Source organism: Lampetra planeri, chromosome 30 (assembly GCF_965212315.1).
Source record: "Lampetra planeri chromosome 30, kcLamPlan1.2.h2, whole genome shotgun sequence".
NCBI lineage: Eukaryota > Metazoa > Chordata > Hyperoartia > Petromyzontiformes > Petromyzontidae > Lampetra > Lampetra planeri.
This window is the reverse complement of record NC_136136.1, coordinates 8,907,720-8,921,348: the sequence shown is the minus strand read 5'-3', so window position 1 is coordinate 8,921,348 and position 13,629 is coordinate 8,907,720. Positions and strand designations below refer to the sequence as shown.

Below are 13,629 nucleotides of genomic sequence, written 5' to 3'. Positions count from 1 at the left end.
CCGTGGGGCGGATCTGGAGCTTGTCATCGGTGAAATCCATTGCTGTCCTTGTGGATACAGACATCCACGTCGGGACGCATTCAAACCCGCAACAGCAAACCTTCAGCGAGATGTTCATTTTATGAGTGAGAACATGATCCTAGATTTGAAGCTTTCGTGACTGCAAGGATTCATACTCTTAGGTTTTTTTCGGTAAAGTCACGTAGGTAAAAAATAAATTTTTATTTGTCGGTAAAGTCACGTAGGTAAAAAATAAATTTTTATTTGTCGGTAAAGTCACGTGGGTAAAAAATTAAATTTTAGGTTTTTTTCGGTAAAGTCACGTAGGTAAAAAATTTAATTTTACCTACGTGACTTTACAAAAAAAAACCTAAGAGTGAGAATATGATCATCGCTTCCAGCTGGGGTTGCACTCTCCTCCCTTCCCCTGACGCCCAGGGTAAATGGGGTCAATTTAATGACTGCTTTACGGAGCTGCTATTATGGACCGATACCGAGTCCACACATCCCCGGACACCGTGAAGGAGGCGGTGTTCAATGCCGGTGACAGAAAGATGCGGGCGCATTCACTTCGTCCACAATATCTCCAATGCCTGAGAACGAGGAGGCTCATCACAACCTCCGCTCGTAGATTCCGGGGAGCTGTTCTCATACACGTGACGCACGGTCCCCTCGCTTTAGAATCCACTTCAGTCGATTGATGTCCCAAGGCTTTAATCTCCGTCCAGACGAATTCTCGGTCTCTCTCGTAAAAAAAAAAAACACTCGCTCATGGCGCACATTGCTTCATTGTCACTGGAATATATCTTTCCGTGAAAGTTGAGTCTTTAATGAGGAGACATGTGGAAGGCACCGGGAGCCAGGCCTGGTGAGTAAGAAGCTGTCCAGATTTCCCAGGAGGTTTTATTTTAGATTCCCCCATTAACTCAAAGCAAACTCGACGATTACATCGCTCTGCAAATATTGCCGATATATAATCTATCGATCATATTAAATTTGCCATCTCAAGAGCCATATCCTTACAACTGTACACTTGCCCTCTCTGCTGTAGCACCACTTCTTCGGCCAGGCTGCAGACAATATCGATTGCCCCCTCGTATACCGGCCCAGGCTGCCGGAGCCGGGTTCACGCGCCCTCCACATTAAGCGTAAGAGCCACGCAGAGAGCAAAACGGGACAGCAACTATCACCCCGTCTCTTAACTGCAGGAATTCCTCCCACAACCCCCTTCCATAGCTCCCCCATCACGTGGCCTGCACACCACGGATCTCATCCCTTTGCCATAAAAACCATACAACGCTCAGGCGCTGGTGAAAACTAGTTGGCTCACACACCAGCCTATAATTTAATTGGCAAGACGTTTAGACTGCAGTCAAGGGATCACAGACTTACAACGGTTAGAGACGTTTCGTGAGCGGTCATACTCCCGGCCGCCACATTTGTGCACGACGACGCGGCGGCGCAAGCAGCTGCACGTTCGTTCGGTGGGAAACTTGAGATGATACCGAGAAACACATATTTGGACACTAAGATAAAGATCCCCCGTGTGGCACACACAGGCTGTGGGGACAAGTGCTGTTCGCGAGCATCTGTGAAGGCTGGCATGGCAGAACGAAGGGGGTGGGGTAGTCGGCACCACGCCCGGCCGCCTTCGTCTCCCCAGTGTTGGCATTTACACACCGCACTTATTTAAAACGAATTTTAACTATTTGACCAGGTAAGGCCCACTGAGCTACATAGCTCTTTGTCAGAAGTGACCTGGCGACAAGTGATTGCTCAACTAAGTGGCGTTTCACGGAGAAATGTAGAGCAGCCAAAAACTGTAAATGCGTGATTATAAATGTGGAGGGGAAACTGGAGGACCCGGAATAAAATCCACGCGGAGAGAGAGACACCGCAAACTCCGAAAATACAGCAGCAGCAGGCGTCAGGGTCGGGATCGAACTCACGACCTCCTGTGTAGCAGGCGAGGTAGTTAACATCTCCTAGCCACCGTGATGATGAGAGAGACACCGCAAACTCCGAATATACAGCAGCAGCAGGCGTCAGGGTCGGGATCGAACTCACGACCTCCTGCATACCAGACGAGGTAGTTAACATCTCCTAGCCACCGTGGTGCCGAGTCAACCTACGGGAGCCCCAGGAACGGTTCAGATGTTTGTCACCGATGTTGGCCATGACCAGGTATTGAACTCATGGCACTGGGTTAAGAGTGCAGTGGGCCAACCACTAGACTAACCGCCCCCTGCACATGTGGAACACGTGTACGCACAGATGCATGTGCACAAAGACAATGATTTCCCCCGTATAGCCTTAACAGACTGTCGGAACAAGTGCTGTTAGCGAGCACCTATACATGTGCACACTTACACAGACACACGCGAACACTCAAGGACGAAGGCCCCCTGTTTTTTCCTCACAGAGTGTTGGGGCAAGTGCTGCTTAATAAGGAGTACATGTTAAGTGCATATTAAGAGTGCACATCAAGGTCAACACAGTACACGAGGGGGTGATGTGGGCCAGTAGGGAAGAACAGGCACCCCAGCTGCGAATCGAACCCAGGTCCATCTTCACGTCAGGCATGAGTGGTCACCACTGTGCCATTCTGTGCGCTGTCATCACTCTCAAACCAAGCTGATGGACTCGACACTTTCCTCCGACAATCACCCACTCGCAATTTCTTTGTCGGGAATGATTTACACCAAATGTGAAACTTGACGGCGACGCTAAAACGATCAGTTCGTACCTTTTTCTTTTTCGACTCTGCCTTCTCGACAGACCTGTTCTCCACCTAAAGACGGCTGCTTGCGTTGTGGCCGAAACGTCGTGAGAATTATTTTCTTATGTTTTATTTTTATTATTTTATTATTTTCCTTCTACGTGACTTTACCGAAAGAACCAAGAAGATGAGTTCGTACCTTTGTACGTCTCGCAATACGTCGACAATTGTGCAACAAACGTGGCGATAAGTGGTACCTGGATACAGTGCGGCGTCCTGCCTGTCCAGTCCCCGCATCCTACGGCCCCATGGCCAAGATCGTCGGAGGTGTGGGGACTCTCCTGGAAGAGTCGGCAGAGATTGTTTTGTTTTAATGAATGAATGAAGGACGTAGAAAATGTAAACAAATATCGGCGGTGAGCCGTAGCATCCAGAAGTAGGATTGCTTTGGTCGAGTCTAAACTGAAATGAACAAGGTTTATTGTAGCAGGTAGGGCCCACTGAGCAATATATATATTTCTCTTTTTTCAGATGCGACGTTGGCTGCAAATGAAAGGTCAACGAAGTGGCTTTTCACGTGGACATTTATAGCAGCCAAATACTGTAAATGGGTGTTTCTAAAAGTGGTGGGAAAAACGTGAGGACCCGGAGAAGAATCCACGCGACCACAGGGGAGAAAGACATACAAACTCCAAATATACAGCAGCAGGCGTCAGGGATGGGATCAAACCCACGACCTCCTGTGTACCAGGCGAGGTAGTTAACATCTCCTAGCCACCGTGGCGCCCCTGATGGCAGAAGCCATTTGCTGTCTTCTGGTGGCGGAAGCGATTTTCTGGAAGGGGCCATGGGTCGTCTGCAACCTTCGGAGGCAGACAGAAGCCATCGTGGGCGGGAGGAGGTTGGCAAGTGTCAATTAAAGGCTGGGAGTGAACTGGGAGCTCCCAGCCTCGCCGAAGATTGTCTGAAATGAACCCGAAACGTTTTTGGGAGAATCCAGGAGTGACTGCCTGGGTGGGGAAACTGTGGAGCTGTGGGTGAACCACCCCTCTCCCTGCTGTGAGGCCTTATGCCTCGTGGTCAGCCTCCCACTTGCCTGGCTACACAGCGGGAGTGCCTTTGCCTCTCCTCCCCAAACGAGCGCTACAATTGAAAGCCACCCCCGGTTTGACACCGGTGCCCTAGCCCCGAGGTTTAGAAGGGTAAAAAGCGTTGTAGATTAGTGATCACCTAGACGGTGATAGTGTTTTAGCTTCTTTATGTTTAGGGGCCGTCCATAAATGACGTCACGCGATTTTGGACGATTTTTCACGCCCCCCCCCCCTCGTCACACGGCGTCACAAAAAGTCAGACCCCCCCTCAAATATGACGTCACAAAGCTCTGCCCCCCCCCTCCCCAAAACCATATTTCCATTTTGAAAATAAAACATGCTTCAAATAGCTTTAAACTATTGTCATTGTAGTGCGTATTTAATGTGGTGCTGCACTCTGATGTTGTCGGAGAAAACATTTATTTAAAAATATATTTAATTAAGTAAAACGTGGTGTCTATATTTATTTAAAATTGCACATTTTGATGTGACGTCACATTTCTAAACCCCCTCCCCTCGTCACACATCGTCACAAATGTCTGACCCCCCCCCCCCCGCCCCCTAGGTGCGTGACGTCATTTATGGACGGCCCCTTACTTGGTGATACAATTTTTATAATAAAGGTGTCTTTGTTGTGGGTTCGATTGCGTAAATATGGAGAGTAAACCCACATGCTGAAGTAGTAACTTATTGGTACGTTTCGTTTACGTGACCAACCTTACGAATTGGCTGTGTCGGCGGTGGCGGCTTTATCGACACATTTACATTTACTCAATCTTTTAACCCAACAAACCTTTTTTATGGATATTGGTCGCGGAAACCTACGTGTTACAACAATATTTAGCCGACCATTTACCTCGTGATGCAATCTTTAGCCGAGCATTACCTGGTCTCTCCAGCTACCCCCCATGGCTGTATTCATATTCAAAGTCCTCTTAAAAAAAGCTTTGCCAATTACGTAAAGGCCCGCTTAGTTCCTCTAACCCCCTGCCCATGGCCTCAGAAGCGCCTCCTTATTCCTACAAAAGCTCCATTTGCTCAAACTCTCTTTGGTAAAAAAAAAATTAACCCGTAAAACAAAGTTTTTCACTATAAATCCTTTATATGCGTGTTCAATGGGCCACAACCCAGCCCACATTGGTCTTTGAAACGGGCGGCTAGAGTCCTCTCGCCCTCTGGCTTGAGATGGCTGCCACCTATGGGTCAGATGATTGCCTGCCACCATTAAGCAATTGGTAATTAAATAGAAAAAAAATTTACCTAAAAAGTGTAAAATTTTGGAAAAACATTTTCACGAAAATAAATTGTCACGCACAACGAGTCTGTGTGCAAAATGTCAGCTCGATTGGATCACGGGAAGTGGGTTAAAAAACGACCGAAAGATTTGCACGGTCGTAAGCGCGCATGCAAGCAAGCAAGTGAACTTAATTTAAAGGATTTAAAAAAGTCCTCCACGTTTCTGGAATCGCCTTGTTGCTCATCAATTACAACCTGTTCCCTCCCTTCACTGCCCAGCTTTGTTTCTTCAGTTTCGCCTTTTGGGCGGAGATGAACCCGGAACCCGACACTTGCAGGAACAAATTACTTGTCATTTACTTTGTAATTTGTTGATACAACAAGAAATTACTTGAAATGGGTTTTACCCAACACTGACTACAGTCCCCCATGTGTCTCCTCCCCTTCATCTCTCTCCCCTCAACGTGCACAACCTTCTCTCTCAATTTGATTCTCAATGCCGTATCTCTCTCTCTCTTTACAAAAGCTCACTTCGCCCGCCCGCCTCTCTCGCCAATGCATCGCCTCGCTCGTTATTACAGGGCAATCTTCCTCTGAATGTCTCCCTCTCTGTGTATGCCTAATTTATCATGTCAATGCGACGCCGTGTTGCATTTCTATTCTCAATCCTCACGATGCATTCTTTGCCGTGCTAATGTCATCCTCGTTTCATTGTCCCGCTTCTGCCTCAATGTCTCATCACTCTCCTCTGCTGAAGCATCATGTCTCTCTTGTGAAAGTTCACAAAACCATTCACTTTCTTTATCAATGCGCCTTCAATTTCCAAAATCGAACCCATTTTCTCAGTGCTACTCTGCGTCCGCTCTGTTCCCCTCCGTAACACATCACCCTCTTCCTGTGTCCCTCAGTTTTCCTCCACTATCAATGCACTGCATTTCCTCTCATCTCAATGTGCCCCAATGGCTTCACGGTATTCATTCAGAGATCTTGCCGAATGACACACAGGCATTCAATTGTTTCCTGGGCCCTGCTGTCGTGACTGAGAAAATGAAAACAGCTCCAGGGTTCTTCGTCTGCTTCACACAAATTCCGTGGGAAAAGATTGGTCCAAAATGTAAATTGGCTTATCGGCCTAAGCGTTATCATTTTTACCTTTGTCGATTCTGTTAAATGCATCTTTAACCATATTTTGCTACGATAAAAACTTCAGGCCTTTGATTTCAATGGTGAAATTATGCAAACTTCGGAAATTCGGAGCAGAATGTAGCAGCAAAGTGTTGTCGAAGTAATCGGGAGGAGATTGCGATGGGCTTGGGACACGGTGGGCATGGTGGAGGAGGGCTGGTTCCCAAGCCCGGCACTGGGAATGTGGCACCTACAGGCCAGCAACAAGGCGGATGGCCTGAAGTCAGACTGTGGCAACGAGACTGAAAAAAAATTAACCCGTAAAAACAAAGTTTTTCACTATAAATCCTTTATATGCGTGGCATCGGTTTTATTTTATTATTCATTTCTGTTTTTCTTGAGTAAGAGTTTCATTTTTATCACATTGGTATTTTAAATAAAATATGAAAATTATTTTTTCCTAAAAAGTGGAAAATTTTGGAAAAAAATTTTCACGAAAATAAAGTCTGTGTGCAAAATGTCAGCTCGATTGGATCACGGGAAGTGGGTTAAAAAACGACCGAAAGATTTGCACGGTCGTAAGCGCGCAAGCAAGCAAGTGAACTTAATATAAAGGATTTAAAAAAAGCGATCCTTGAAGGTCAAGTTGTTAATTGCCGCAACAGCTGGTGGATAGTGGTCCCAGAAAGCGATGGTGCTAGCTTCACCAGCATTTCCTGTGATTGCTCTAAGGTCATACCGTTACCAACGCACGTCAAACCCGGCCTAGAGCGTGCTTGTCCAGAGCTGATGCTGCTGAAATAATGAGGTCCCAGGAGGCCGTGCGGCTGATGGGTGGTGTAATCAATAATGAGTGTGTTTATGTGTACAGACAGACACATGAAGGACGCACATTGCCCGCTTATCTATTTGACGAATGTCATATCTGTTTACAAAATACCACATTTTTGTCATCAATGCCTAATATATCTCGCTCTCACCGATGCCTGCCTGTAAATGTAAGAATAATCAAAAACCTTTGTTCAATATACCCACAATGGCCTTCACATGCCTGTTCCTCCAGACTGTCCCCGTCTCACCTGACCGTTCCTCGTATCGCGTCGCACTCCCTCCGTAAAGGAAACAGGATATCGCTTTAGTCAGCGACTGGGTAATGCAGCCGCTTTATGAATTATTTGCAACCTCTCGGCTGCGAAACACAACACGAGCCCTCGCTGGTTTCTTCTTTATAAATAGAGGGACTCTGATCCCGAGTGTTAGCGTTAATTAGATTTACATTATCTGGCAGCGTGCAGCTGTGTACGGTCAGAGAACCCGGCTCAGGATCACAACGTTACGAAATCGTAACCTTGGTCTTAAGCCAATCAACATCATCATAGTTCCTCGGTCAATAAAATAGGTACTACCACTGGTAAAATGGTGACGGCTCGTTGCGTATTGCGGTCATTATCCCTGGGAGGCTCTCGAGAGGTTTGATATCTGGGGGGGGAAGAAAAAACACCTCACCGAGTCTCAAGACTCTTTTGTTTCAGGAGGGGTTCCTGCATTGAGAATGTTTGGCAAATTCCTCACCAAGTCACAGTGCTGCCACCTTTTGCTCAAACGAGAGGGGGGCGATGCTCACCTCCATCGGAGGCGACCGAGCACTTGGGTGCAAACTCCACATTCCCGTGGCGAGGACGAGCAAACCCACAAGACGAGCATGGTGGACTCGCTCCTAACAATGCGTCACGCAAGTTTCTTGAAGCTCCAGAAACGACGATGAAGACGATGATGAAATTGATGCGCTGCTTACACGTGCGATCTTGCCGATCGTGATTCCGTGGGGCGACTCACAGCGAAGGGCGGCACAACCGAGTACCACTGGTGAGCGTGCAGTGGGGTGGAGGTAGTGTCCTCCGGTATTCCCCTCCACATTTAGCATCAACGTGCGCGTTTAGGAGCACTTGGCTGCTGTAAATGTCCACGTGATAAGCCACTTTGTTGAGCGATCATTTGTGATAGCCATGGCGCTTTTGACAAAGAGATTTAACGACACATATTTGGACCGTCTTATTTGACAGGCACTATTCTACTTTACCGAGTGTTGACATCCCCAGCGTTTAACAACAACTGTCCTTTTTGTATTTGGATTGTCAACCAACACTGGGTGAAACGACAACATGTGCACCTATTGTTCTCTTTCAGCCCCGCCCACTCCCCCCCAACACGTTCCATTCATTGGCTACCACATTCAGATAAGCCCCTCCCCCCTCCTCCCCCTTTAACTTGTATTTAAGGGCTGGTCTCTTGGAATTTTGCCTCACTTGATACAGTAATTTTAGCTGTGACGGTCCCACCTAATGATGGAGACTTGTGTTGCCTCCGAAACGTCGTGATTTATAATTCTATCTCTATTATTATTTCTATTATTTTTATTATTTATTTTTACCTACGTGACTTTACCAGAAAAAAAACCTAAGAGTAAAAAAACCTAAGAGTCTGACAAAGAGCTCTGTAGTTCAGTGCGTGCTGTGTGCGTGCCTGTACGGGCTGATAGTGCAGCAGGTTGCCTACAGCGCTTGCGATCTCTGCTCGACTACTCGGCACGCACATCGATTGACAAATTGCCACCTGAACTTCCCGTGGGCCTCCTTCCCCTGGATTGACTCATGAAACGAGTGCCTGGTGCACCGTGTACACATCATCGATGAGAAAGAGAGAAAAATAAAGTGGTGGGGCACGGTGTGGTGGTTTAGACCCCCCCCCCCAGCCACGGGTGCCACACCAGCGCCACCGGCAGACACTCATCCCCTTCATGGTTATACAGTTGTACAGGAGATCTTAAAAAAATGATTTCTTTAGAACTGCTTTTTGTATTCAGTTTGTTTTCCTCCCCCCCTCCCCGCCCGCACCTCAGACTAGCACGGTTGGCTACGTACTACGTACGGTGCGAAAAAAGTTCAACAACCGTGTACATCTTTGTCTTTAATGTGTAAGTGCATGTGCGTGAAAAAAAACATGTGCGTTTCAAGTAGCCTGCATGCCCAGCCATTGCATGCCCAAAGTAGTTGCTGTTTGACCGGATAAAAGGTCTTAAATGGGTGCGGTACGGGCTCAAAAAGAGACGGGTTAATGTTGTGCTGAAAAATGTTGAGCGGATTGGATTTGCCGACTACTAAATCCAGCAGTGACGAAACTGGCATCTGTAGAGGAGGCTCATGGGCAGATGAGGGCAAGGCGGAGGGTCTCGGCTCAACAACAGCAAGCAGAGCTCTGGCGAGCTAGCACACAGTGAGGTGCATCTGTCAGCTATCTCAGTAAACACACAACGCCTGAGTCTGTCCTGTGACCTCCTGCCAGCAAGCATTCGACACGTCACGTGGCCTATGGGTACACCAGCCTAGGACAAGACCCGTGACATCGCCGCTGCTTCGCAGTGGTGCAGTGTAAGGCTCAAAATCCCTGCGACTGGAATTCAATTACCGGTAACGGATAATATCGGCCGCAAGCGGTATCGGAGCCTGTCCTGGGACGCCCCCTAGTTCGATTCAGAATTGAATTAGGAACTGGTGCACTGTCTAAACATCAGTCATGGGGATACAAAGCCAGCTGCGTTTGGTAGCTGGCCACCCATCACTAACAACACTTGCCCCTGTGGGCTATAAGCAAAAGTGAGGGATCTTTGTTTTGCACTGGTGCGTACGTGTGTATATGTGGGGAGCGGTGGCACACCGGTTAGCGCGCTGCGCTACGAACCCGGCGACCCGAGTTCGATTCCCGCTCACGGTCAACACCGGTGATGATTGTCGACCTAATTATCTGAACCGGTCCTGAGCGTTCCTTAGGTCGACTCAGCTTCAAATGAGTACCTGGTGCGGTGTGTAAACATCACCACTTGGGAGACTAAGGGTGTGGTGCTGGTCACCCACCCCATCGTGTGCCGTGCCGGCCTTAATTTGTGCTCGCCAACAGCACTTGCCCCAAAAAGTCTGTTAAGGCTATACGGGGGATCTTTGCCTTGTGTGTATGTGTCTGGTGCGCGTGTGGCAAGTCATCTGTCCGTCTGCCTGGTATGCAGACTGCCTGTGCATGTGTGGGGTGGTGTCAATTTCCTGTGCGGTGCTGTCGGGGTGAGCCTTGCCTGTGACCCGCCTTTCGTGTGTACACGTGTGGTTGATTTCTGAACCCTGCAGCCCCCCGCATGCATCTGCCCCTCTCATTCTCCACCTCTCAGCAAATTCCCTGCCCATGAATCGCGGCTACAGCCTTTGCAGTCTCAGCCTCACTCGCCCTTATTGCTTCTCCATATGCGTAATAGTAGCCGCGCTTTGTCTGCGTTTATTTGGCGAGTGGGATTTTAATGCATCTTAGCACTGGGGGAGTGATTTGTCTCAAAGGTGGAGCTGTTGAAGTGCGAATGCGTCATCGTTGATTGAAATCAGTAAACTACGTACGGTGTGAAAGAAGTTCAACATACATACAAACAGGCTAGGGAATTATACAAGAGTCTGAAGTCGGTATAATGTGGTTGAGCAGGTATCCACTTCAGGTGTTGACAATCTGTTGGCGGTTCTGAAGTTAGTGGTGGATTCATCTTCTTGGCTCTTTCGGTAAAGTCACGTAGAAGGGAAATAATAAAATAATAAAATAAAACATAATAAAATAATTCTCACGACGTTTCGGCCACAACGCAAGCAGCCGTCCTCAGTCTTCCCAACAGACCTGTTCTTCACCTGGTCTTCACCTGAGGATGGCTGCTTGCGTTGTGGCCGAAACGTCGTGAGAATTATTTTATTATGTTTTATTTTATTACTTTATTATTTCCCTTCTACGTAACTTTACCGAAAGAACCAAGAAGATGAATCCCTGCAGTCACGAAAGCTTTAAATCGAAATTTAGTGGTGGATGTTATCCATTGTGATGATGGTGGGGGCTAGTCTGTCCATATGACTTCTCAGACATCGGTACTCAATTTATCGACCATGTCGTGATGATCGTTACAACCTTATGATGGTCTAAGCAGTGCGCCATCCGGCCAAATGAAGAACTAACGATGAACAGTTATTTTAGGAATGTATTTTGTTGCTAAGATTAAACCCGCTTGTGGCTACAACCAGCAACACAAACTTGTGTGTGCCCAGACAGAGGCAACTCCTGCCTGCCCCCATGTTCTGGGCGCCGCGGTGGCGAGATGTTAACTACCTCGCCTGGTACGCAGGAGGTCGTGGGTTCGATCCTGACCCTGACCCTGACGCCTGCTGCTGCTGCTGTATATTGGAGTTTGCGTGTCTCTCGCCCCGTGGTCGCGTGGACTTTTCTCCGGGTCCTCCAGTTTCCCCCTCCGACATTTAGAAACACGTGTTTAGAGTATTTGGCTGCTAAACATGTCCACGTGATAAGCCACTACGCCGGGCTATCATTTGTGGCCAGGTCACTTCTGCACAAGAACTATGTAGCTCAGTGGGCCTTACCTGGTAAAAAAACTACGGTCTTGATGAAGCGCACGCACGCACGCACACGAAGAGCGGTACGGCTCACCAGGGGACCGCTCTCCATCTGCACGGCAGCCCACGCCGGACATTTGTGGGTCGCCAATATCGTCAACACCCACACGTGACTTCCTGGCTCTTCTTCTCACTCCACCCAGATGCTGAAAACCCCATTTAGCCTCAACCCAATGGAGATTAAACTTCCCCTAGTATAAACCTGAGCTATTATTTTCTCAACCAGGCTTAAACCTCCCCTCGTATAAACGCATCTAGCCTAAACCCAATCTGGCAAGACCGGGAAAGATAGCAATAGCGTGGTGGATTGATTAAAACACCAAACTAAAACCTTGTACAAGGAATTATGTCTGCATTAACCACAATACTTGTGGTCAGAATGCAAACAAAAAACAAACTCTAATAATATATGCATTGTCTTTGAAACTGATTGGTCCACACCAGAGACAGCTTTCTTTTGAGCCTCTGAGCCTCGTTTCAAACGGTGTTAGACCAAAGGACGCCAAAAGGCGTACAGCTCAAATATATGTTGAACTTCTTTCTCACCATACGTAGCCAACCGTGCTAATCGGAGGTGCGGCATCATCTCGGCTCCAGGGTAGGTTAGCCCCCTGCAGCTCCCCCCGCCCCCACCGACGTGTAAGGTGCCGTCAATACCTGCTCGTGTGCTGGGGTCGTCAGCCACCGCAGCTGTGCCGGGAGCATCCAGGGAGGTCGCGCGCCCCGCAGAGAGTAGAGGAGGGCGCCCAGGCAGGCCGACACGATGAGGCCGGCTACGAGGGCACGCCAGCAGCGTGCCCGCCTCATGGCACCCATCACCCCCCCCCCCCACCCTTCCTCACCCGGCCAGGATGGGCATTGTGGCACCTGCAAATAAAACAACACGGCAACTAGGTCCAGTCAACACCACGGCTTCTTGTCGATTTTTTTACGAAAAGAAAGCTCCTTTTTTACATTTGCTGTCCAAAAATTATAAGCGCTCGCGACTTCCCCACTCTCCCTGCTGCCCCAGATGCTAGTGGTTGCATGCACCTCCGATCAGCACCGTTGGCTATGTACGGTGTAAAAGAAGTTCAACATACACGCATGCTCCTCATACGAACCAAATGGTTAAATCAAAGTCTGGCCTTAACCTAACCTGGCTTTAACCTGACCTCGCTTCAACCCAACTTGGCCCAAACCTAAACCTAACCCAACACAACACATCGTATTAGAATTGCGCTATCACCATCATGTCTTGACACGACATTTTAAAGGGAAGTTCCCTGGAAAAGGACATCACGTAACTACGTCTGAAGTCACTTCCATGAACCTCTTCATGGTCACCGCAAGCGCACGTTTTGCATGCCGTACAAAGTCTTCATTACATGCGAATCGAATTAAAAGCTTAAATCTCAAGACCTTAAATTCATTATCTTCAATGACAGTGCCTAATCGTAACATGTTTTTTTGTATATTGGTTATTGGTCTAATTTCCTGAACTCGCTTCATGAGGGAAAGTGGTTTAATCATGGGTGGGTGCCGAGATTATAATCAATCATCTCCAGGGTGCCAGCCCAACTGCTATTGCCCCCCCCCCCCCGTAACCACCTAAAAAAAGTATTTTCTGTAATGCGGTAGTTTCGTGTTCCTGCTGCGTGGCCGAAAAAGCACCGGATTACGGGGAGAGTCGCCACAGTTGGTGTCATCACAGTTACTTGTTCGGAGCGAGATTTTTTTCTTCTGAAAGAGTCAATGATATTACTACTGTTTAACACGTAGGCTTTCGCGGCCAATATCATCCATAATAGAGGTTTTTGGGTTAGATCGCGTAAATATATAAATGTGTCGTTACACGCCGGGGTGCTGTACTCGTGACGAATTGGCACGTTCTGTTTGCGTGACAACCCTTACTAGTTGTCCGTGTCGCGTGGTGGCGGCCAAATTTACTCAAATTCGGTGGGGTGGTTTTGCATCCCCGCGGCCGTCAGAG

At 48.0% G+C, this 13,629-nt stretch overlaps 1 protein-coding gene across 1 annotated transcript in view; it reads right to left on the bottom strand.

The window, feature by feature from the left end:
* Positions 1-12,518, bottom strand: part of LOC144728928 (polypeptide N-acetylgalactosaminyltransferase 16-like) — a 41,148-nt gene extending 28,630 nt beyond the window's left edge. The window contains exons 1-2 of the mRNA XM_078608681.1: positions 12,315-12,518; positions 2,977-3,060 (exon numbers count right to left, since the gene is read on the bottom strand). Coding sequence (XP_078464807.1) covers positions 2,977-3,060; positions 12,315-12,473 — 243 coding nt within the window. The 5' untranslated portion in view covers positions 12,474-12,518. The remainder of the gene's footprint in view (positions 1-2,976; positions 3,061-12,314) is intronic.
* Between the last annotated feature and the right edge of the window lie 1,111 nt (positions 12,519-13,629).